We start from the raw sequence: 22,957 nt of genomic DNA, 5'->3' as shown, positions 1-22,957 counted from the left end.
ACTTGTGCAGTGGCACAGTAGCAGTTTGCATGGAGATGAATAAACACTGGCATCTTAACTCACAAACTCTAAACACGACTGTAAACAGTGCACAGAGAAGCAGGCGTGTGTGGGACTGATCAAAGCAGCAGATCAATATTTGGCTCAAAATTCATCACACAGGAAATGCTGGAGTTGAAAATACATTTCTATAATGACAACCAGAGAGCTGTGTTCTTGCTGCTGTCAGCTAATAGTGACGACAGTGGATATTACACAACATCCAAATCTTTTAATTAACCGCAAAGCTGTTTTCCCTGAGTACCTACAAAACTTTGAAATAAGAGGGCCGATTATATGTAGCAAAGATCAAAGAAATACCTATGTAGTGCATACACACAGTGTGTGTGTGTGTGTGTGTGTGTGTGTGTGTGTGTGTGTGTGTGTGTGTGTGTGTGTGTGTGTGTGTGTGTGTGTGTGTGTTTATTTTTTCTGTGTTTCATTGATGTTAGAAAAAACATGACTCCAGGCCATGCTGGGGCTAAATAAGCATAAGAATGCCAGAAGTGACTGTCCCCTGCTTCAAACCCCCAACCAACACATCCAGCCAGTAAATGCGGCTAGACTGTCCCCACCCCACCACCTCCATAACCTCCCTTCCTGGGCCCCAGCCCCCCTCCTGCTGGGAGCAGGCAGATAGACAGACTGTCTTATCCCCCCCCCCCCCCGGGAAGAGGAAGAGGGGGATGGGGGGTCTGGCTTTGTGTCTACCGGCACGGACGAGGACTTTGTGTTGCATCCCAACATGCATGCATGCAGACACGTGTGCAGGAATACATGGAAATATATACACATGAGCAGACACACACATATACAGACCATAAAATATATAGACACACAGCACGCAAAGGACAAAGCATAGAGTCTGTTTGATCTATATATACACACTACATATAGGATGTCTCAAACAATAACGCGGTTTAAGATGACTCGCATTCCAGACTATAACACATTATTCGAACAATCAAGAGGATGTTTACATTAGATTCAATGTCAGATGACATTGTAATTAGAAATAAATTATTCCTGAAGTGAAAAGGTCAGGACACATTCACACACCAAGAGCAGGCCAAAGCAACCCCCCACCAACCCCACCTAGACAGGCTTGTAAAGCCCCACCTACACACCACATGCTCATCCTACCAACCCCCCAGGTCTGCACACACACACACAAACACACAGTTATATAGATCAAAACACACACTGCAGAGGCTAACCTGCTACTGCATGGGTGTGTTAAACCACAGACAGACCGCATGTTGGTTTGATTCTTTCTAACAACTGTTCAGCATGCAGAGGCTGATAGCGTTTCATATATTGTGGAATAAGATGGCGGAACAAACGTGGCATTTTTTGTCAATATGATCATGTAAAAGCATAAAAGACATGCAGGTTAAATTAAATACAATAGTCACATGCATGTGTACGTCACATCAGGGCCTTAACATTGCAAAATACCATCTTGGTTTGACCAACTCAGACTGCTGAAGCCTCTGGGTGCATTTTTTATACTCTAAAATTAAATGAAACATTTGGATTTTGTTCTTTTTCCTTTGAATGTGTCAGGAAAGGATGATTTCAAAGTCACTCTACAAAGAGGAATGATCGCAGCATTATATTACTTCTTGAGTGTACATTTGGTCATGTGTGGAGCTGAAACTATTTATTTGTTACACAAAAAATAAACCTGCAAATATTTTAAACTATTTAATCAGTGTTTTCAGTAATAGTGAAGCAAACAATTCCAATCATTTGCTGCACCCTGCCTCTTAAAATTAAGTCATTGTTTTTCTTAGTCATTTTTAAAATAACTTTTTGGATGAAACAAAAGCAGCTTGAAACAACATTTGTTGCCATCTCCTGACATTATAAGTATACAAACGACCTTTTTCATGTAGCCCTGGTCATGTAGTCATTGTATTAAAATAAACTTAGATAAATCTAAACTAATAGTTTAGGATGAAGATGACCAATCACTCCACAGAAATATCACAACATTATCAAAGATAGCCTACTTCTGCAATATAAACACCACGTAAGGACACAACAAGGAAGGAGGAAAAACAATAATTAGGCTAAACTAGGCCAACTGGCTACAGACAACCACATACAGCCAACAGGTGACTGAACTGCCAATAAATGCAAACTCCAAATGGTGTCTGGGCAGTGCAGACAGCAGACAAACAAAGGACAGTATGCTACAGTAAACCAAACAACCTCCAACATCGACAGCCACACAGCAAGTAGTTAAATACACACAGTTAAGCATCAGTAAAGCCACCAGCAAGCAAAGACAGACAGACAGGGTGGGGGAGGGTGTATTTTGACTCACCTTAATAGACGCTAATGCACATTCTGCTGTCTTTCATGGTGGTCAATATCCAGGTGATAGTCATGTCCCACTGCAACTCTCCCGGACGTCAACGTTAAATGTCCCTAAAGGTTAAAACTAGTCTGGTGTGAGGCTGCTGCAACGTTTATTTAACTATTTATTCCTACATTTTTTAACCAATGCAGGCCGACTTCATACCTCTGTTTCACCCATGTTTCACCACACACATTAAATAACTAAGAGCCAGCCGTTAAGATCCAGAGGGGCACTGTTACACCAATTTGAAGAAACAGATGAAAGGCAGACCAGGAAATAATAAAAGTATGATATGTTAGTCTTACTTCATGTGAGAAAATACTTCAAATGTTTAACGGTGCACAGGAAGGACGTAAGCCAGACATTCCTATATGAACCTCTGCTGTTTATTATAATACTATGTATATTACAATATTGGCCTACTTTATTCATGTGCATCACCAACCTTTACTGTGTGCTTATATAATATAAAGACACGTGAATCTGATGTAAGACTCATTCACTCAGAAAAATAAGCAAATATATTTATATAAATATGTCATTTGTGCAGCCTTCGGTACAACCTTGAAAGTTGAACTTTGTTGTGTGTCTTGCTGTTAAAATATCTTGTCCTCTTGTAATTGTCTTATGTGGACCCCATGAAGTGTATCTGTTGTATCTGCATCAAGTAATATTTATAATAGTTCAGTGTTAAACCATACTTCCGAAGATAATGGCTGAACATGGATTCATGCAGCCAGAAAACTAAAAACATTATTCATTTGAAATGGAAGGAGCTTATAAAATGCTCATGTGGTTTTCTTAGAAGCTGCTCAGTAATACAGCTTTAATGTGTAATCGAATGTCTTTGCTGACTAGACACGCTAGACAGGCAACAACAGGGTCACCCTGTCTGAGGGAAGTCATGGATATTACCCATTCCCCTCTCTAATACACACACAGACACAGACACAGACACACACGTTGTATCAGCAGGGTTAGGGATTATTGTTGCAGGGCAAACAGGCAGCCATGAGTTTAAAGTGCACAATGTCAAGGAACAGGGTCCTACAGTGTGGCACCACCCGCCTGTGGGCTATTCTGATGTTCACGGTACAATTTCCCACTGTTTGTTGAAGTTTTCTTTCTGGTTTATATTGTATTTACAATGATACAATTGTGCATTCGCTGAGCACAGTCAATCATAAAACTGGAGGGAAAAAATACAAATATGTGTTCTTGAGCAAGTGTTTATTAACTCAAGAGGCGTTTAATCCTCACAAATCAACTCTGTCGTATTTATCAGCACGGATTTATGTTTATTATTCCAAGTGTGCATTGTCAAATATGTCAACCAATACAATTCAAATATTTATGTATAAACATTTTTCTTTTTTCAGTAACAATTTGGTGATTACTGAATATGCAAGCAATAAACTAAGTGAATTGTGCTTGAAAACATTGATTAGGGTCATGACAATTGATGTTTTCTTGTAAATGGCTATTAAACTCTTTCATAAGAAGGCTTAAAGGGAAAGGGAGGAAGTACACATCATGCATGCTCCATTTCAGTCCTGCCTCCACAACTGAGTCACTGGAGCTAAAAATGTTATTTTGTCTCATATTCTAAATAAAATCCCAGGTTTTTCAAAGCGCTGTTGAACAGAGCGGAGGATGGGGTTGGATGGCGTGGAAAGTGGGTCTTGTGAATGTAGGTCTTTGAGACAGTGTGTGTGGGTAAAGCAGGCTTACAGTAGTAATCCTCTTCACAGACACCCATCTGACTAGCAACAGGACGCGGTCCAGACAGACACATGCACGCACACACAGGTTTTAGAAGGGAATCTATTTAGCTTTGTCTTGTTTTTGGAAACACAATAGGTCATAAATAGGCCATCGTCCCTAATCGCATATTCAGGCCATTCATCGGATATCTAAGATGTCTCAATGAAGTTGTAATATTCCACTATAATTTGCAGTACGTGCGCATATCCTCAGGTGTGGCATGGAATAATTTGTGTGGTGACTTTTTATGATACATTCCTTTTGTCTTTATCAGTCATTCAAATAAAGAGGCTCCTTCAGGAAGCTGGACTCTCTGTTGACTTTATTGGTTCCTGAAATTTGTCATTACTGCTTCCTGGTTGTGATGTCATTGGTCGGTTAATGACAGAGAGGAAGAGGGACATTCGTCCGAAAATAACTCAGAAAAAACAGACAATTGCAAAAGGCGTAATGAGCCTTTAAGGATAGGGACAGAGAGTTATGACTCTGTCACCGTCTGACTCATTTTGTCTCACAGGGAAATGCTTTTACAAACCACAACATGGTAACTTCGGTGACACAAATTTAAGCCAATGTTGACTTTGGTATTAATAACAAATAAATTAGAAGGGCTTTAGGTAAATACTACCATTTCGATTATGCACATAACCAAAAGAAAACATTGACAAATTGAATTAAACTACCAAAAAAACACTAAAGAAATCCTACGATAAAGAGAATGGACCAGAAATGTTATTTGTGTTTTTATTTTATTTTGGCATTTCTTTGTTTTGCATTTATATTAAGCAAAGTGCATCTTATTTTCTTTTTCTCATCAACACATTGCACAATACATAAATAATGATGCATATAAAACGTCTTCATATTTACAATTAATAATATATTTATATATAACATAAAATACATTTTTCGCTTCTTATTTTATTTCATTAAATCTTAGTCATTTATTAAACAAAGTCTGTCAGAATCGTATACTTTCTTCTTCTTCTTTTAAAACTTTTTTCGCTCAGTTTGAATCTCCGGAACAAAAAAGGAAAAGTTGGTGCAGTCTGTTTTGTGAGGGGGGGCAGAAGAGGCGAGGAGGGTGAAGAAGAGGAAAGCCGCTACTATCGGCTGTTGAAGATGACTTCCAGCCAACACGGGCAGCTACTGATGAACTGTCTCGTGTAGCACTGTCCCCAGCCCTTCACAAAGCTTATCTGCACTGTGAAGCCCGTGCGAGGCTGCTGCGTGAACTCGTGGTCGTTCGGCCTCTGCAGGCTGCCGGCTTTGTCATAGTCAAAAGCTTTGATGGAGAAACCGGGGAACACCTTGTGCACCAGCAGCGTGCGCGAGTCCGGGTTGTCCAGTGTGGCCGACTTAATGAAGATGGGGTAGCAGCTGCGGTTGTAGACCCACACCCCGTCCGGCTCACGCGTCAGCTGGATGCCATAGCCGATCTTGGACCGCACCATCTGCACCAGCTGGGACTTGTTGTCGGAGCAGAGCTGGCCCAGGCAGAAGCCGTTCCCCTGAGGTAGATCATAGAAGATGTCCAGAGAGGACTCCTGGACAGAGTAGAGGCGCCCGACGCGTGTCTTCTCCTCCCAGTATGCCACCACGCACCAATGGGCCCGATCGCCAGACTCCTGTAACGCCAGGGAATCTGAGGGAAACAGAGAGGGGGGGGGGACATGGTCAGACTTGTGGAAAGCTGCACAGCAAAGACATGATGATACTGGACATTGGAGAAGTAAATAGAATGAGAGGAGAAGGGAAAAGATGCTTTCAAATAAAAGCACAAAGAAATGATCAACAACCTCCTCCTTGTCCCTGTTTGAGAATCAGTAGAGTTTGCTTTAGTTGAGAGCCAAAGCTAAACTCATCCTGAAGCAACTCAGAGACACTGGCAGGCAAGTGTCCGCACGCAGTACAATATTTGTCTAAGCATTAAATGCTTATCTTCTGTCTGGCTCGCTGTATTGTTGTAGCGTCCCGGCCAACAATGTAGTGACGTCAACTCACTGTCCTGAGAATCTGCAACATGCTTCACTCTGCCGGAGGAAATCATAAGCTAAATCTTGGAATTCATGCTCAAATATACGAGGCCCAGGCAACTGAGCAACAAGAGAGGTGACTTTCATAACACGTAAACCATTCCCTGTCTACAGTGAGGCACATGGTGTTTAGCTGACGAGCACGGCAGGCCGCTAACTCTTAAACCCTGGTGTCTGAATCGTTGACAAGCTAGGCCTCTCCAGTCTAAAGTTTCCCCTGAGCGTAAAAGAAGTGTAGCATTGGCTATGCTCCAGTTTCCAAACCCCCCTCCTCCCTCTCACGTCTCCCTTTAGTGTGCCTCCTGCGCCGTCCCTCTCCCCCTTCATATCTCTATTCCACAGAAATCTGGCTCCCAGCTAGAAAAGTGGGAGCCAGTCAGGCGCAAGGGAAATAGAGGGAGACAGAGAGTGCGCAAGAGGAAAGAAAGAGGGGGCGGGGTGGGGAAGAGAAGGAATGCTTTTCACATATTTTGACTGTTACTTTTGCAACTTTGCTTCCTCCCCTGATTTTTCAGCGTCTCTCGTGCTTTTACGGGACGTCACCTAATTGCTGTAACTCTATCCATCAACTGCTCAACAATCTCTTATACTTCCTCTCTTCTCTCACACACACACACACACACACACTCTGATACAGCCGCGATTAAAGACACATTTAAGGGTAAAGAAAGCTTGAAGAGGGGAAATATAAGTGAGGAAAAAAATTAACAGACTCGCACAGAGCCAGTTCAGTCGCCCCGCTCCTTCCCAGGCCCCCCCCCCCCCCTTTCTCGTTTCATCTGGCGGTGGCTGTGAATGCAACCGGTAATTTGGAAGGTCCCGTCTGAGACAAACTGCAACGTTAATGCGGCAGGATCTCTGCCGGCCTGAGAGGACTCACCGCGGCCTGTCATTAGCCTTCATTAGACACAGGCAGAAGCAGGAAAAAAAAAAAAGGAAGAAAAAGACAACACTGAGAGACGAGAGACAGAAACAGAGAGGAGGGGAGACAGGGGGGAGGAAAACTGAAAGCATGCCTTCCATAAAACAAGAGGGGCTGTGTTCTTTGAAGTTGGTCAGAGCCGAGCCTCGGGGAGTTTATCGTAAATCCGTCCTCATGGGGTGCAGGGGGAAACTAAGTACCCAGCTATCTACCTTAGACTAAATGGAGGGGGAAAAGCATTTATCTTGGAGATAAGAGACAGAGAGTGTCTTTTGTGTCTCCAGTCCTAGGCCAGCTTTGCTCTCGGGTCTGTTTTACATGTACGTACAGGAACACTGCGGATGATAAGGAGAAGGATGCGTTGGACTTTTTTAACAGCTGACAGAGGGCCTGCTGGTGGAGCTCACCTGTGGGGCCCTGTGTGTGTTTGTTATTGCTGGGAGAGACAGGGCCTGGCGTCAGAGGTCATTAGAGCGGCTGCCTGTCTGAGCCTGTCATTGCAGCCTGAAAACACCCTGCTATTCAGGACTACACAGACTGCCCCACTTCCCCTCCCTCGCCTCTTCTCCTCTCCTCTCAGAAACTCTGACTAGTAGCAAGTGAGAACCACAGAGGAGGGAAAAGCAAGGAAAGGATCAAAGCAAAGGGTTGGAGAGAGACAGAAAAAACAACAGAGAGGGGCAGCTAGTAAAGCAAGAAGAATCCCTCTGTAGAAGTTGCTGTACCACGATGTAGAAATAATACATTACAAGTCCTGTCTCGAAAGAGATGGATTAAAAAGAATGGTTAAAGTCAAGGTCTGCCTAGATACGCTGACCCTATAGTATTGGTCAACCCACACTGCAACTCTCAAAAGTTTCTTTCTTACACCTTCCCTGAGTAATACGTGTCTTTCTAAACTCTGTGCCCCTGGTTTGTAATGCAGGCTTTACATTATATATGTTTTAGTCCAAACCATGATGACCAGGATGACTTCACTATGACACCATCAGGAGGTTATTTTCTCTGACTTTGAAACACTTCCTCCATAAGTATAATATGTATCTGTGAAAGGTAGTGGAGTAGAAGAATAAAGCAGCACAGCAACAGTTACATAACAGACCGACTGAGAGCTAATTTGAGAGCGAGACAAATGACAGTTTTGTCCAGCTCAAACTATGCTTACAGGTAAACAAAAACCACACTTTTTCTGTTCAGTATCAGCAGAGAGAAAGCCAGACAGACAGACTCCTCCATCTGTGGGGCGCAGCCTCGTGAAGACTATGTTCACAACTTGTCCTGACAGCAGATGAGCTTACACCTCATGAGTAATGCTGCTGAACACAGAGCCACACACGCACATATATATATATATATATATATATATATATATAAAATAACACACACTAATGTGAGCAACCCCGTACAAAAACACCTGGTGTCAAGTGCAAGGCTTGTTTAACCACATTTTAATTTCTAACACTTTGAGTGTGTATGTGTGATATGTCTGCTGGGCAAGTTACGGTACGACACTATTTCAGGTGCTTGTCACGCAGGTGTGTGTGTGTGTGGTCAAAGTGTCTGTACCAAATCTGTCTGTCCTTGAACCGGTGTGTTTCCAGCCACTGAACACTTATCGAGTGTGTCTGTACATCTGTCTGTGTGTCTGTGTGCTTTCTGGACGTCTGCCTATCGAAGCATTAGTCCGTGTATCTGTCTGCCGCCCCCACCTGCCCGTCTGCTCTGGGCCTTTCAGCCTGTGTGTCTCGGCTTCTCCTCGCTGGAGATAAGCGGGCTAGCTGGCAGCCTGAGGCCATCTGTCACCCCGGACCTTTCTGCTCTGCTCCAGTCAGATGTCTGCTGCAAGTCTGTCCCAGTCTGGATTGTCCCATGGGGCCCACACATAAAAAAAGACTTTCTCTGCTGGTCCACTGTGACGCAAGACGAAAGCTAAATGTTCTTAGATCATTGCCCGAATTATACTGGTGTGCGTCATGTAATTATGGATGATAACAATTATAAAAACGCCTTGTTAAATAAAATACTGTTGCAATGTAAAGATTGCAAAAAGCAGCTGGTGAGAGCTAATGTGTATGTTGGCCATTAGCAACGCTGTGCAAACAAAAAACGGCATATTGCTCCAGTGATTTCAAGGCATTTACTGGATGATCAGTAGGGATGGAGGGAGGGGGGAACACTGTAAATATATGTGATTAAATAAACCCCCCCTTTCAATGCAAAATATTTACACCAAAGCACAGGGAGGGCACATTTGGCAAATAGACACACTGCTAGCTCCCCTGTGGATTTTAATGGGTCCATTGTTCTTAAACGGGTGGACGCCACGCTAGCTGAGACCAATTGGACTGCGTGGAAGGGAGCGCGGGGGGGGGGGGCGGCTCCTGAGAGGAGGGGGAGGGCGCGGAGTTGACAGACTGGGGTGGCTTCTCAGGGCCAGGCTGGAAGTGGAAGGTATCATTACCATCACACCACCACACACACACCACACACCACACACACACACACACACTACAACACAACACACACACAACCACACATCAACACACACACACACACACACACACCACACTACACACACACACACACCACCACACCACACACACACACACACACCACACACATACACACACACACACACACACCACACACACACAAACACACACATCCCACACAACACCACACACACACAACAACACACACCACACACACACACACACACACAACACACACACACACACACACACACACACCACACCACACACAACACACACACACACACTTTTCAACCTTCACTCCTGGACACAACACTATCAACATCGGTAAATAGTCTCGCATCGATCCCTGAGAGCCCTTTATATGCGTGTGCGTGTTAAGAGTGTGTGTTTGTGCCTCCCTGGCCTCAGACATGTAATGACCCTGTCGTCATTAGAAACACAGCGTCTGAGGAGAGGAATGGGAAAGACATGAAGGAAATGGCTCTAGGGGAAAGGAAGGACTCTTCATGGTGCCTTATTTTCTAAGTCAACACCCTTTCTCAAAGCGGGGAAAGTCTATTCCAAAGGTCAAGGGTCACACTGGATGCATTCCTTTTGTTCTCTGTGCCACGCCGTATATACTCAGCCTTGTGTTTCTGTCTGTTAAACCTGTGCATTTCACTCTCTGTGTTAACATTTGTTTTAATTGATTGTTTAGAGTTAATACAAATAATGTGAAAGTATAGTAAGATAACTAAGCAGTGACCTTGTTACTGGTAACTTAACTATCTTCTTATTCAATGGCTGGTGACCCCTTCAGAAAGATCAGCTATGTGCAATGACAGCAGGAGGACTGTCCTTGTCTCACATCTATAATACAGCTTTGAAAGTTTAGGCCATAAACTGTATTTCTTTTCTACTGCTATAATGTTAATCTGAGTCAATCTGTGCTTGGAAAGATTACGATCAGTGTTATAGTGCAGAATAGCATGCAGTCTTTTTTGCAGTCAGATTGCACTATTTTTATGTTTTGATTTGTTTTACTGTTTCATGTCTTATATAACTATGTTGCAATGTTGGAGGAGCTTGGGACGATTTCTACACTACAAAGCCTTTGAATTTGAATCTGTAAAAACAATGTCTTTGAATTAGGCTATTTAAGTAATTTATCAGTTACATTTCTTTAATAAGAGTACCAACAATTTGGTTAGAAATTCAAGCTAGTAGCAACTAATGTAGCCTCCAGATGCATGGCCTCAAGAAGGGATGAGGATCTGGGTTACAGAAATCTGGTGATCTCACTTCTTTCTAACCCCACAGTTTTCTAAAAGTGTGCTAGTTGGACTTAATGTGGCTTCTCTTGCTCTCTAAAAATTAAATTACATCTTGTTTAGACCTAGTAAGCCGATAAATAGAGGGACAGAGCTGAAAGAGGAAGTGCCTCTTTAGGGTGGCAAGTTACGTAAGACGAAGTGAAGTCCTTCCCCCCACTTCAGGAAACCTAAATAAGCCCTGATGGCAGGAAAACCACATAGGGGAGTGGCACAGTTTCGCTATCTACAGATCTGACTCCTTGCAGAAACACAGATATAGAGAATGAGTTGCAGACACGCCATCTCTAACATGAACCATCCGGCCACGACCGGGAGAAGATAAGGAGAAGAAATGGAATATGTTTTCCTAAAGCCTCCTTCTGCAGTATAATTTTCTCTGAGTAGAAGTTTCTGCTATAATTACTTGATATATACCACATATCTTGATGCGGCTGGGGCATGGTGTTATAGCTCAGCTTAAGAGAAAATACAGGAATGTTTCATAATTAATTGGGCAGCATCTTCCATTTGGATCCACATTATCAGAATTCTACTTTTTGCACTGAAGGACATTTTATTCCCCTGTAACACCTCCTTCCTCCTCCTGTGGAGTTATTATTCCAACACTTCATCAAGCTGACCCTCACTCACACAAAAACACACACAATCTCCTGCAACCCAGCTTTCCCAAGGTGACAGGACAAATAAACACTGGGCTGGGCTAGTAAGAAACAAGGTGCCAGACAGGCGGTTATGATTTCAACAGCTGACTTTTGTAAACACATAAGTCAGAGGATCACTTGCCACGGACAGATGGACAGACAAGAAGAACAATCACCTACATTGTTGTAATGTAGTGAGACACCGTGGGAACTCAAACACTCCAGACAACCAGCAGAGCCAGTTGTGTCTGTGTTGTTTCTCTGTAATTAATAATTATGCACCTCTGTATGTCTGTGAATGTGTGTGTGTACATGTGGTAATGCCAGCACTGCAGTCTGTGATAGAGATGTGGCCACTGACAGGGCTGAGTCTGTCGCTTAGATGAAGACGCACACGCACCCCTCCAGTCTGAGTACACAAAAGAAACTGACTACATGAATGAGCAGACGAGAGGGTGGAGACAGCAGCACACATACACACACACAGGTTAACAGAAATGTGTCTCCACTTATTTCCATTTCCGTCTTTATCCTGCTGAAGAGGGGGTTCTCTCCCTCCCGTCCTCTTTCTCCTTCACACTTGGTCTCTCTTTCATTCCTTCATACATTGTGGAAGTGGATTTTGACATTACCTCAGAGTGATTGCAAAACAAAACAATGTTCATCTTGTTCTGGGCTTCCCTCCAGGTCTGGCTCGTAGCCAAATCTGCATAGCCCACCTTTCAATCAACTGAGCTAATGCTAAGGTAGCCTAACGTGTTCAACTGTTAATGCTGTCTGGATGCTACGCTGAGAACAAAACAGCATAAAGCATCTAAATCTGAGAAAATCTTCAGAACAAATCCAAACAAGCTAGGCACTCTTTCCTCTCTTCTTTCCCCCCCTCTCTCCATCCTCCACTGTCTCTGCGTGCTGTTTTTTCGATTTGTGCAGCATAATGACACAGGGTGGGGAGCAGAGGACGGCCAAAACCAAAATGAAGTCCCTTGCCAAGAGGCGGCTTGGCTGCCTTGCAAGGAGAGGAAGTGGGGAGTAATGAGAGATCCTGGCCCGGCACAGAGCGGCCCGGCTCTGCTCAGCTCGCTGGCTGAACACAGCCTCCAAATTACAGAGAACAGAGCAGAGCTGCCGGCCATCTCTTTCTCCACCCAAAGCCGCCATCTTCTCTCCCCACTTAATTTCACCCTCTTACTGTTCAAGCAAAAGGAACATCGACATTCAACCTTAGCAGATATAGTCTTTTGGCTCTCATTTTCTTTAAATTGTTTCCATAGCAAATCTACCAGGCCTAAAAAGGCTAGTTTTGAATCTGTTCAGAAACAAATGTTAACCTTCTGCCTTTCTTTTTGTTTTACTCCCTCCCTCTTCAGGTTGGTGCACTTCAGTGTTTGTTTGCTGTCAAGAAGAGGCCTCTGCTGCCTCCCTGTCCGCTCCCCTTTTCCTCAAAGACATGAGGTCATATCCTGCGCAGCCCTTTCCTTTGCCTGCTAACCCAAACAAGGCAGGAATGCAGAGAGAGAGGAGGGAGACTGAGGGCGCTCTGTTTCTGACTCGAGCCGCTGATTGCTGGAAGTTAGCTTTCCATAAAATTCTAAGATTGTGTATTAACATTGGCCATGTATAATTTAAACCTCACTTCCTGTAAATAACTCATAACAACCAATTCAAAACAACCCACAGGCCTTTTCTCCCACTGCGTTTGCACTGAAAATGGGACGTTTCTTCGGGGCCCTCCATATGACAGCAGAACTAGTTTGATTTAATGAGCCGAGGTGCCAAGACTGAATTGAATCTGTGTCAGAGCCCCTGATGAAGGTTATACCTCCAGCCGATTCACTGGATGACTAATTGACTGACTGAAGGGCTGGCCGACTGTCTGTCGAGCGGGCTGACTGGCTGGTGGTATAAGAATACAACTCGGCCTAAATTTAACCTGCAGTGGGAGGAAGCGCCTGTGTGACAGTCGGCCGTGCGCCAGGGCTCGCACCAGGTCATTCTATCTGCCCGTCTGTGTGTATGTGTGAAAATGCGTGTGTGTGCGTATATGTCACCGCAGCCCGACTGGATCCTCTTACACGCAGGCACTCCGGGTCAGTCCCCGATGGCACCAGCAGGCACACACACACTGATGCTACACATCCAATAAGAGCCAGGCAAGAACAGAGGTCTATAACTCGCCTGTTAAGAAGATTAAACGCATGTACACACCATGGCTGGGTATTGATACTCAAAACGTATTTGGACTGCCTGAAATGTTTCCAATTCATGAATTACCAAATACTATCAGTCAGATTTCCAGACTTAGTTCAAAAGTTGGCCAATTTTAGACTTTCACACATCCACACAGAAAACTTTGGTCCAGACTCCTTGGTGCTTAACAAAACGTCTGGCTAAGTGGGTGCCACTAGAGCCGCTCAGTCTCTAACACGATTAAATATTACTTAACACTCCACAGATTCATAACCAACAATCCAGTGCCCTCTTAACCCTGACCCGATCTCCCATTTACAGATCTATCTCTTGATCTCTCTCTTCCGTTTCTGGGCAAATCTAAACCTCTGAGCTAAAGCCCTCACGCCAACTCAAACCAAGATCAGCACCCTGACTCCAAGCTCCAGGCCTCCAGCCATCAAACCCCCCTCTCTTCCTCCTCTCCTCTTCCCTTCCCTCCTCTCCGCTCTGTTCCAAGCTGATGACGTGAGCCAGCGAGAGGAGCTTTGGAGCTGGTAGCCTGGCAGGCAGCCTAGTTTGCATTTGCGCTTGTCGCTGTCGCAGCTCACTTAACTCCTTCCAGCCTGGATGTTCTTGGCTTTTTTAAGATGGAAAAACAAGGACAATTCAAAAGGAAGCATGAGAGGAAGAGGATATCTCTAACCTTATATCATAGGCTCTGTCTGACTTAGATGAATGAAGATCTCTTTTGGGTCATTTGAAGCTCTCTTACTAAAGCATAACTGCAGCTGCTTTCCAATCCACTCCATCTTTTTCTCAATGTCGACAAGCATCTATTTATTCTACTATAAAGCGAAAAGTAACAGCCTGACTCTCCAAGTCTTTCCCTCAAAGAAACCCTCCTCTCTCTTCCTTCTCCTCTGTAAATATGTCTGGAGAAGAACATCAAAAGGGCAGAGTGAGTGAATTAGAAGGTCAGCAGCGGGCCTCTGGGAGAGCCATGTTTCTTTTGTCAGAGCCCCAGAGGGAGGGAGGGAGCAAAGGAGGGAGAGAGTATGAGGGGAGGGGGAGCAAAGGAGCAGGGAAATCATGAGGGCAGAGAGCTTTGGCCATCCCGCCCTGGCCTTTCTACCTCTACTGCTTTTTACTGAGGAGGCCCATTCACCAGAGCACTGGCCGCTCATCCTCGCCAGGAAGGAAAACAGGGGAGGAGGGTATGTCTTGCTGAGTAAGGGAGGGAGCATGGGGGCGCCTGCTAAGACTCTCAGTTCTAGGGTTTCACAGTTAGAACCAGGTCGAAAATGTGTCTTTTGTTAATGCACACAGAGAGGACTTTAATGTCCATCTGAAGACTTGGAGGAGAGGACAGGAAGAAGTAGAGAAAAGGAGACAGATTTTTTAGTTCCTCTGTTCTTGTAAGCAATGCTCCAATCTCGTTCCCCATCTAAGGACACACACACACACATGCAGGCAGTCTAGCTAACCCCCTTACCACCAAACAAAGAAGGGGGGGAAATGGGCAGTGAACACAAACTGACATAAAACAGGCTTTAAAGGCCCAGTAATGAGAACCATCTGAGGCAAAGGAAAGCAGAGTACAGCACAGAGCAATCTCAGACTCTCTTTCCCTCTCTCTCGCCGTGAACACCATCTTCTGCTGTAGCCTGCGGACAGGGCGCAGGGCAAGGAAGGCAATGCTGCCAAAGGGGATTATGGGAGAAAGCTGAGGAAGCCCGAAACACGTCCTGCATGAGAGATGGAAGAAAGAAAGGCGCCTGTGTTTCGCTCTTATCCACACACAGAGCCCAGAGGAGACTTAACTGTCCACAAAGACATCCCCTGTACGCACAAACACACCCAAACAAACACTGGCATGTCAGTCGAAGCCCCTCTTTGCTGCTATTTTTTCCCACAATACCGCACGCACAGAGCATATTCTTCTCCAAACAACAGTTTGTCATGTTTGTCTTCTATTACAACATAACACAGAGAAAGAGAAGAGGAAGAGGAGAAGAGAGCAGCGTTGTTCAAAGAGCCAAGAGGGAGGAATTGATGTGGATGTGGGAGAAATACACCACCCTCCTTCACTGGCTTTTTTTTTTTTATTACAGAGGGGAAGCAGGGGCCCCCACAATCACTGCCTCATCACAAGTATGGAGGGGAGATGAGTGTGTGTTTTGGGAGGAATGCACAGGAGAAGGAAAAGAAAACAGAGGAGGGAAATAATACGACTTTCAAAAAGGAAGGCCGCCAGCAAAAGATGAGGAATCTATTTGTAGGGATATTTACCTGAAAGCCCCACAGGGGCTGAGTATGTTGTTCCCCCAGTCTCACTGGATGAAGGTCCGGAGTCTGGAGAATCTAATGGAGAGAGGAAGAGAGACTTTGAATTAGCACTGTGTGTGTTCCCGTGTGTGTGTGTTCATGTGTGTGTGTGTGTGTGCGAGGGGAGAAGGCAAAGCAGCAGCTGTGAGACCGTCAATCACTCCAGTGAAATCAATGCCTAATGAAGACGCTGACTATGAAGCTCACACTCTCACACACACAGACAAGACTTACAGACGAGAGTTTCTTACACCCCTGATAATCCCTCATAATCCACTGCTTCAGGAGGAACGTTAGCCCGGCATCTCTGCAGACGAGCTGCTGATCTTGAAGGAGCTGCATTGGGCTGCTAATGACTGAGGTGAGGGCTGGAGACTTCTGATCCGCGCTCAATAATCAAATGTGTTTTCCTCTTAAAGTAGAGGTTTGATAACTGCCTCTCAATACAATTCCTGCTTGTGCTTTTCTGCCTTAGGAATTAGAAGTATGACGATGTGACGTTTCTTGATCGAGTTTTACATTTTATGACCCACGGAGCCTCAAAAGCTGTTCACTTTAAAATGTACACCACACAAGCCGTCAGACAAGAAAAGACAATCAAATCATTCTCTCTCACTCTCTTTGCATTTGAATGCTTAACTCCCACCAAGACATGTAATGTAGACTAGTTACAACATGACACCTGAATGGAGCTTTTTACAAAAAAACGCTATGAGTGTTGAGCGGAGTAGAACGCTGCTGGGAGCTGGCTAACCCCGCTGCAGAGCTGCTGCTGGTAGCTTGGTATTCACTAATAATACATTCCTCTTGCAGCACGTCAACACAGCGCTTCACCTTCCATCCATTGAACCTCAGTGTGACTCCACTCAGTGCAAGCTTTGAATGTTAGTGTTGCGTTAAAGTATGAAGCTAAAATGGGAAAAATTGCCTTTGAATTGCTCTATCTGAGGTGTATTGGAACGACCACACTGGATGTGAAGGGATATACGAAGAAGGAGCTCAGTATTAGTTGAATCCACATCTGGCGAATTGGAGGAGGATATTTCTGTTAAATACTTCCACTATCCGGCTAACCGTCTCACTGGGCCTGTGTTTGACCGAGCGGAGCTGCCGAAGCTGTAAAGTAATAAAGAAACAGCGAGCCTCCTCCCTGCCACCCTGCCCCGTCCGGACGCGGCCGTGCTGCTTGTGGCCACAGTAACGAGATGCAATGGCAGAGCCCCAACCTGCCGCGCTTTCATTGGCTGCCAGGAGCTTTTGCCCTAGTCTCCCGGGCAACAGTTCACAGCTGACCACAGGGCTGAGGGGGCATCAGAGAGAAGGAGCTAAACAGTGGGTGATTTATATTCCCCAGAGCTGAAACAAGGTAGCGTTTTTACGTCTCGGCTGCTTTCATACTGACCACCACTGCTGCAGCAGACAGGCCCTGACACATATAACCCCACTTCCCTTCTTTTTTTTTTTGCATCTGATTTCCTCCTGAAAGATATCTATGCAGATATTCTGAATGTCATGATGATTTAACAGGGGCTAATATAAAGCCCCTGAGGCCACTGGGGAAAACCCCCCCATCTTTCTGCTTGATAAGCTCATCTGTTCTCTGTGTGTGTGTGTGTGTGTGTGTGTGTGTGTGTGTGTGTGTGTGTGTGTGTGTGTGTGTGTGTGTGTGTGTGTGTGTGTGTGTGTGTGTGTGTGTCTGCACCCTCCAGCCTGGTCCATTGTCCTATTAATATATGTTGTCTTTCACACACACAGACAGACAGACAGACAGACAGACAGACAGCAGCTGACCTTATTAAAGGAGGAAATAGCACAAAGATTGCTGCACTTTCTCACCTAAAGGCTGAAATATGACTTAAAAGAAGGCATATTTTAACTCTTCCTCAGTATAAAAGCTCTACTCTGGGAACAACCAGATGATATTTTCCTCGCCTTGTTCTGTTCTTGCTTTCAATATCCATTTCCCATAGAGTGAAAGCAATTCAAGGGGACACAGGGTGGTAACATTTGTTGTATAATAATTTCCTTTGTCTGCATCCAGCTTGCATTTCCTATTTACCCTCTTGTTTCCTTTTACCCCTGGAAAGTTTCCAGCTAAACTGGTACAAAGAGGCTACACTGAGACAGACATCACATCAGGAGGAAGTTAAGTATGAAGAGGATTTCACTATTGATCATTTGAGATACATTCTGCTTGTGTTTAAGGTTTTGGCAATTATTTTCAGTTAAAACAATATCGTAAAAGCCTGGTAAATAAAGACAGGGGAGAAGGGAGGCTTTTGAAGAACCACAGCTGCAGCTGCAATGACTTCCTATTGTTTCCACTCAATGAAAGCCACTTTCTCCTTCTCCTGACTAACCGGCTGGCAGGTCATTGTTCAACTCTCCGCTTTTCCTGCACGAGCAGACCGAGCTAAATGAACAATGAAGCTAGAAAATGATCTTCTGTATACTACAATGTATATATTTGTCACCCTCTCTGTGACATGAGGACCTCTTGTTCAGTCTCGAACTATTCTGGTTACAGCATGAAATCTAACACACTTCAAAGCTGACTTAATAGGCTATGACATAACCTGATGCCACTTTCCAGCACCGGGGAATAGGATGACAACCATAGCAGCATGTAGAGTCTGGCACAGGTGGAGGGACAAAACAATTAGGCCAAAGCAAAAACAAACCCGAAAACAGATGTGTGATGGCGACACACACCCAAACAAACAGGTCCTAAACCCTAATCTGATGATTACTTCACCCTTCTGCCAATAAGCCACACACACAAACACACACTATGCCCCTGGTGACATGCCAGTCAGTCTATAGCTGGTATCTCAACTTTGTGTTGCTTTGCCCTGGCTGCCAGCCATGCCCGAATTGCCCAGCCAGCCAGGCGTGCCACTCCACTGCTATCATAAATCACAACATAGAGCTGTTTCCTACACACACACACACTCTGCAGGGGATGTGTGTAAAACCATATGCAAATGTAATGTCAGACAACACAACAATGCATGAATACAAGATAGCCTTTTAGATGTGCATGTTTTGCAGGAAATACAAATATGCATTTATGCATGTGTACATTAAGCTCACCTGGTGGTTTAAGATAGTCCATGGGATAGCGTGAATATGGAGGAGGAGGAGACTCTGCATGGAGGGGAGGAAAAGAGAAGCAGAGCATGAGAAAATAACAAGGGAGAGATCTTAACTTTATGATAAGAGTTGTCATTCTTCTGGGAAAAGGTTTTGTGTCTGTCAGCTCAGCCTGGAGAGGCTGGCCGGGCGGCTATTGCCTTTCATTGGCAGGCAGATAAACGGGGGGCCGCCTGGCGCCAGGAGGGCCACTATCAGCGTCTAGGACAAACTGAGATACAGGCCTCTTTTGGCCCAGGACGCCAAGCCAGCACACACAAACAGGCCCTGGGAACTTCACCGTGGAAAGACTCTAAAGCCCTGGATGAGTCGCTTTGCACTTTGGAAATGCCAATTGTGAAATACCAGATGGGCTGTTAGTTTTAAAAAAAACGGGGCTTTGATGAAGTTAAAAAAACATCCGGATTTAAAGTGGAATAAACAGCTCACAAGTGCTAAAAAACATATATTAAAGTCAGGATGTAGCCTAATTAAGAAAACAACATTAGCAACACTATCGAGCTATAAATCATCATTATTATAATTGGATGGAAAACATATATATGATGTTACTATTTAAATGTAAGAGGCCTCATCAAATTGAATGACACCCACTTTGTAAAAGATGAAGGGGGCCACTTGGCACGCTTTCCACATCGGTCAAGTTTGACCTTATGGAAACACAAGACTGTGCCAAGAGAGGTGATGTCATTTGAATTAGGCTAATTATCCCTTTAAGAGTCTGGTAATTATTTGACATAGGCCTAATGACACGGTGTCTGATGTGCACTTGATTTAAAATGAGGCCCGGCCACCAGAGAATTAAACACAATTTCAGAACTTTTGTTGTGAGGATGAGGTTATTATAGAAAAGGGATCCAGCTCACCGAGTTCACAAAGTCTGCTCATGTGGTGCGGGTTGCAGCAAACGAGCTCTGGGTTGATTTCCCCGTAAGATTCACAGCAAGACAGCCTCTTCAGCTCCGAGGAATGCCTGAGGTCCGGCCACCTGAACACTTTGTAGAGCAGCATGGGGAGAGAGTAAGACTGTTGACCCACTTTGGCGTCCACTTTGTTGGGCAGGAGCAAGCAGGGGCTTCGGGCTCCCCCCTTAGACTCCACCGCCTGCAAAAGCACCTCTAATTGTTTCTCTTTTATCTTTTTTAGTATAGAGTTTGTCAACGCCTTCAGTTCAGCCTCCGACCCGGCGTTGGACTTGGCCACCTTTGTCGCTTTGCCCATGCAGCAGCCCCCGGAGCCATGCGTCCCTCTATCCGCCTCACCGTCGCCCTCCACGGGCGCACGGCTCCTCCAGAGTCGCCGGACGAGCCCCGATCGTTTGGTCCTAAACATGCGGGACGAAAAGAGGGTTCCCCGGCTAAAAAACGAGCATGGTGTCCGCAAATCATGAAGATTCCGGGATCCGAATCCAGGCAATGACAAGCAGCCTGAGAAAATACGGCGGAAAAACTGGGAGCTGGATAAGCAGAGGAAATCTGTAGCATACGCCAGTCTCTGCTGCCTTCTCCTGCAGGCTTGTTCCCCGAAAAACAGCCGAGGTTCCCGGGACAGTCAGCTTTTCCTTCGCGGATTGATAATCATCACTACACGGTGTTTAATATTAGACTATAAAAATGAATCTTGCAGCTTAAACACGTCTGCTATTACACAGCAGCATGTAGCCTGGATGCGTTACAATTACTTGGTGATGTGCAGCCTAAAGCGCTGCGAAGTGACCCCTTTAAAACACACCCCGTGTCGATTTTCAGCGTAAAAACAATGTCAAAACATCTTTCTATCTAAGCGCATTAGCTGTAGTAGACAATAGACGAGCTGGGGCCTAATTAAGCCTAAAAGGCTATCACAATTATCCCATGAAAACCGAAGCTCGCCACCGTGTCTTCAAGAGCATTAATCCACAAAATCCTTGATCCGACTGCACGGAGTAGGGCTCTTCAGCAGGATCGCGGAGGCTTTTTTATCCGGTATCGTCTAAATATGCCACTCGTCTGCAGAGGATGTGATCTGATGGCAAGAATGAGCCTCGTTCAGGGAGCCAGGGAGCAAATCAAGGAATGATTCTCTCCCCCGAGTTGTGTTGCGTTTGAAAGCTTGAGGAAAAGGGATAGCGACCCACGGGTTACTTCCGAGAACCGAGCTTCGTAGCCTATTTCAGTAGCTGAATCCTTAAAGATTAAATAATCCAACCTCGTATCTCGCACCGAGTTTCCGTGTCTGAGTGTGGAAGAAAGCGAGTCGACGAGTGATCTCGAGGGGGGTAGGAGGCTTTCTGTCTGTAAATGAGGCGGATGGTTTGGGTGCCCTTGCTCCGTCTCCAGTGCGCATTGACGCGCCCGGTCACGTGTGTGTCTAGACACCCTGTCGCTTAAAAGAAATGTGATTGTGTTGCGCAAACAACAAGCCCACAGCGCACACACACGCACACGCACACACACACACAGACCCAAAAAGGAGTTGGAAAGTTAACATTTCCCCAGAAAAAGTTTACAAAGTGAAACGTTTAAAATAAGAGGACGCAGTTGAAAAACTAAGTTTGGTCAAAAATAAATACACTTATAATTCAAGTTATTTCTGTTAAACCTGAATGATACAAGGCATTAGTGGTTATTTTGTGGTTAATTTACCAGATATTATGTTTTCCTATGTATCTTTTATGTAAGTTTATTTTTACGCACGAGCACTACTCAACGAGCTTTCATAACATACAACACAAGACACGTTTGTATCTTTTGAAATGTTAGTTTATTTAATATCTTATCCCTGTTAAGGCGTGGGATCAGGGTTTTATTAGTGATACCTATCCTATATTCACACTACAAATAATGCATGTAGCCCATGTTACATAGTCCATGGATAAGTGATGAAGGAAATCATTTATATTGGAATATGGTAGCAATAGTCCGTACAATCTCATAATACATATTTTTCCGATTATTATGATGATCAATCAGGGTTTTCTTTGGTTTGATTTTGTGGGGTTATGTGCCCTGATTACAGCTTCTCAGGCATCATTTGCACTATCATTAAGCACAACTACCTAAATAGCTGTTCAGATGTAAATTGTCAAGTTGTAATGGCTGTAGTTTGGGTCTTCCACGACAGACGAAGGGGAGAGATACATTGTGCCTGCGAGTCTTAATTTAGGGCAGCAAAGTAAAAAAACTAACATGTCCGAAACACAGATGAGAGCGCGCTGCTGCCTCCCGCTGGACGTTTGTCTTTCAGATGGGACCCACTTACTTAAGTGTCTTTTGAGTTTGTCTTCCTTAATTATCAACACAAGAGTTTCCACCCCTCTTTATTTATCCATTAGAATGATCCATCGACTGAGGATCAATTTCCTGCCTGCCAGTAGAGGATCTACCCACTTTATTTACTGTCTTTTATCAGCTTAATCCATATGTATTATGACAGGCGTGAGGGTTTGATTTTGTATCAATTTACCGTATTATGTGAAGTATTACAGACATGGGCTGCCTACCCTAACAAACAATGTGGCAGTTTAGTTGTTTTTTCCTTCTTTCTTTTTTTACATACAACTACAATAAAAAGTCAGGTGCTTTGACAAAGACTCAGTTCTTATATTATTAATGATGCATATTGAATTGTATGAGTTTGGTGTGTTTTACGCATGTAAAAAAGACACCACTATGCTGAAATACCCTGCATTTTCAACAATATACATACATATGTGCCTGCAGAGTCCCTCAGCAGCCCACACTGAGCTGC

General features: G+C 44.5%; 1 protein-coding gene across 1 annotated transcript; it reads right to left on the bottom strand.

The window, feature by feature from the left end:
• Positions 1–4,471: 4,471 nt before the first annotated feature.
• smad7 (SMAD family member 7) lies at positions 4,472–21,530 on the bottom strand. Its single transcript, XM_034123064.1, has 4 exons — positions 20,095–21,530; positions 19,169–19,222; positions 16,040–16,111; positions 4,472–5,816 (listed from the first exon to the last, which is right to left on the bottom strand). The coding sequence occupies exons 1-4, from the start codon at positions 20,558–20,560 to the stop codon at positions 5,278–5,280; spliced, it is 1,131 nt and encodes a 376-aa protein (XP_033978955.1). The 5' UTR covers positions 20,561–21,530; the 3' UTR covers positions 4,472–5,277.
• Positions 21,531–22,957: the final 1,427 nt, after the last annotated feature.

The sequence above is a fragment of the Trematomus bernacchii genome, unplaced genomic scaffold, assembly GCF_902827165.1.
Source record: "Trematomus bernacchii unplaced genomic scaffold, fTreBer1.1, whole genome shotgun sequence".
NCBI classification, from domain to species: domain Eukaryota; kingdom Metazoa; phylum Chordata; class Actinopteri; order Perciformes; family Nototheniidae; genus Trematomus; species Trematomus bernacchii.
The sequence above is the reverse complement of the archived record's forward strand: the minus strand, read 5'-3'. Positions and strand labels throughout refer to the sequence as shown.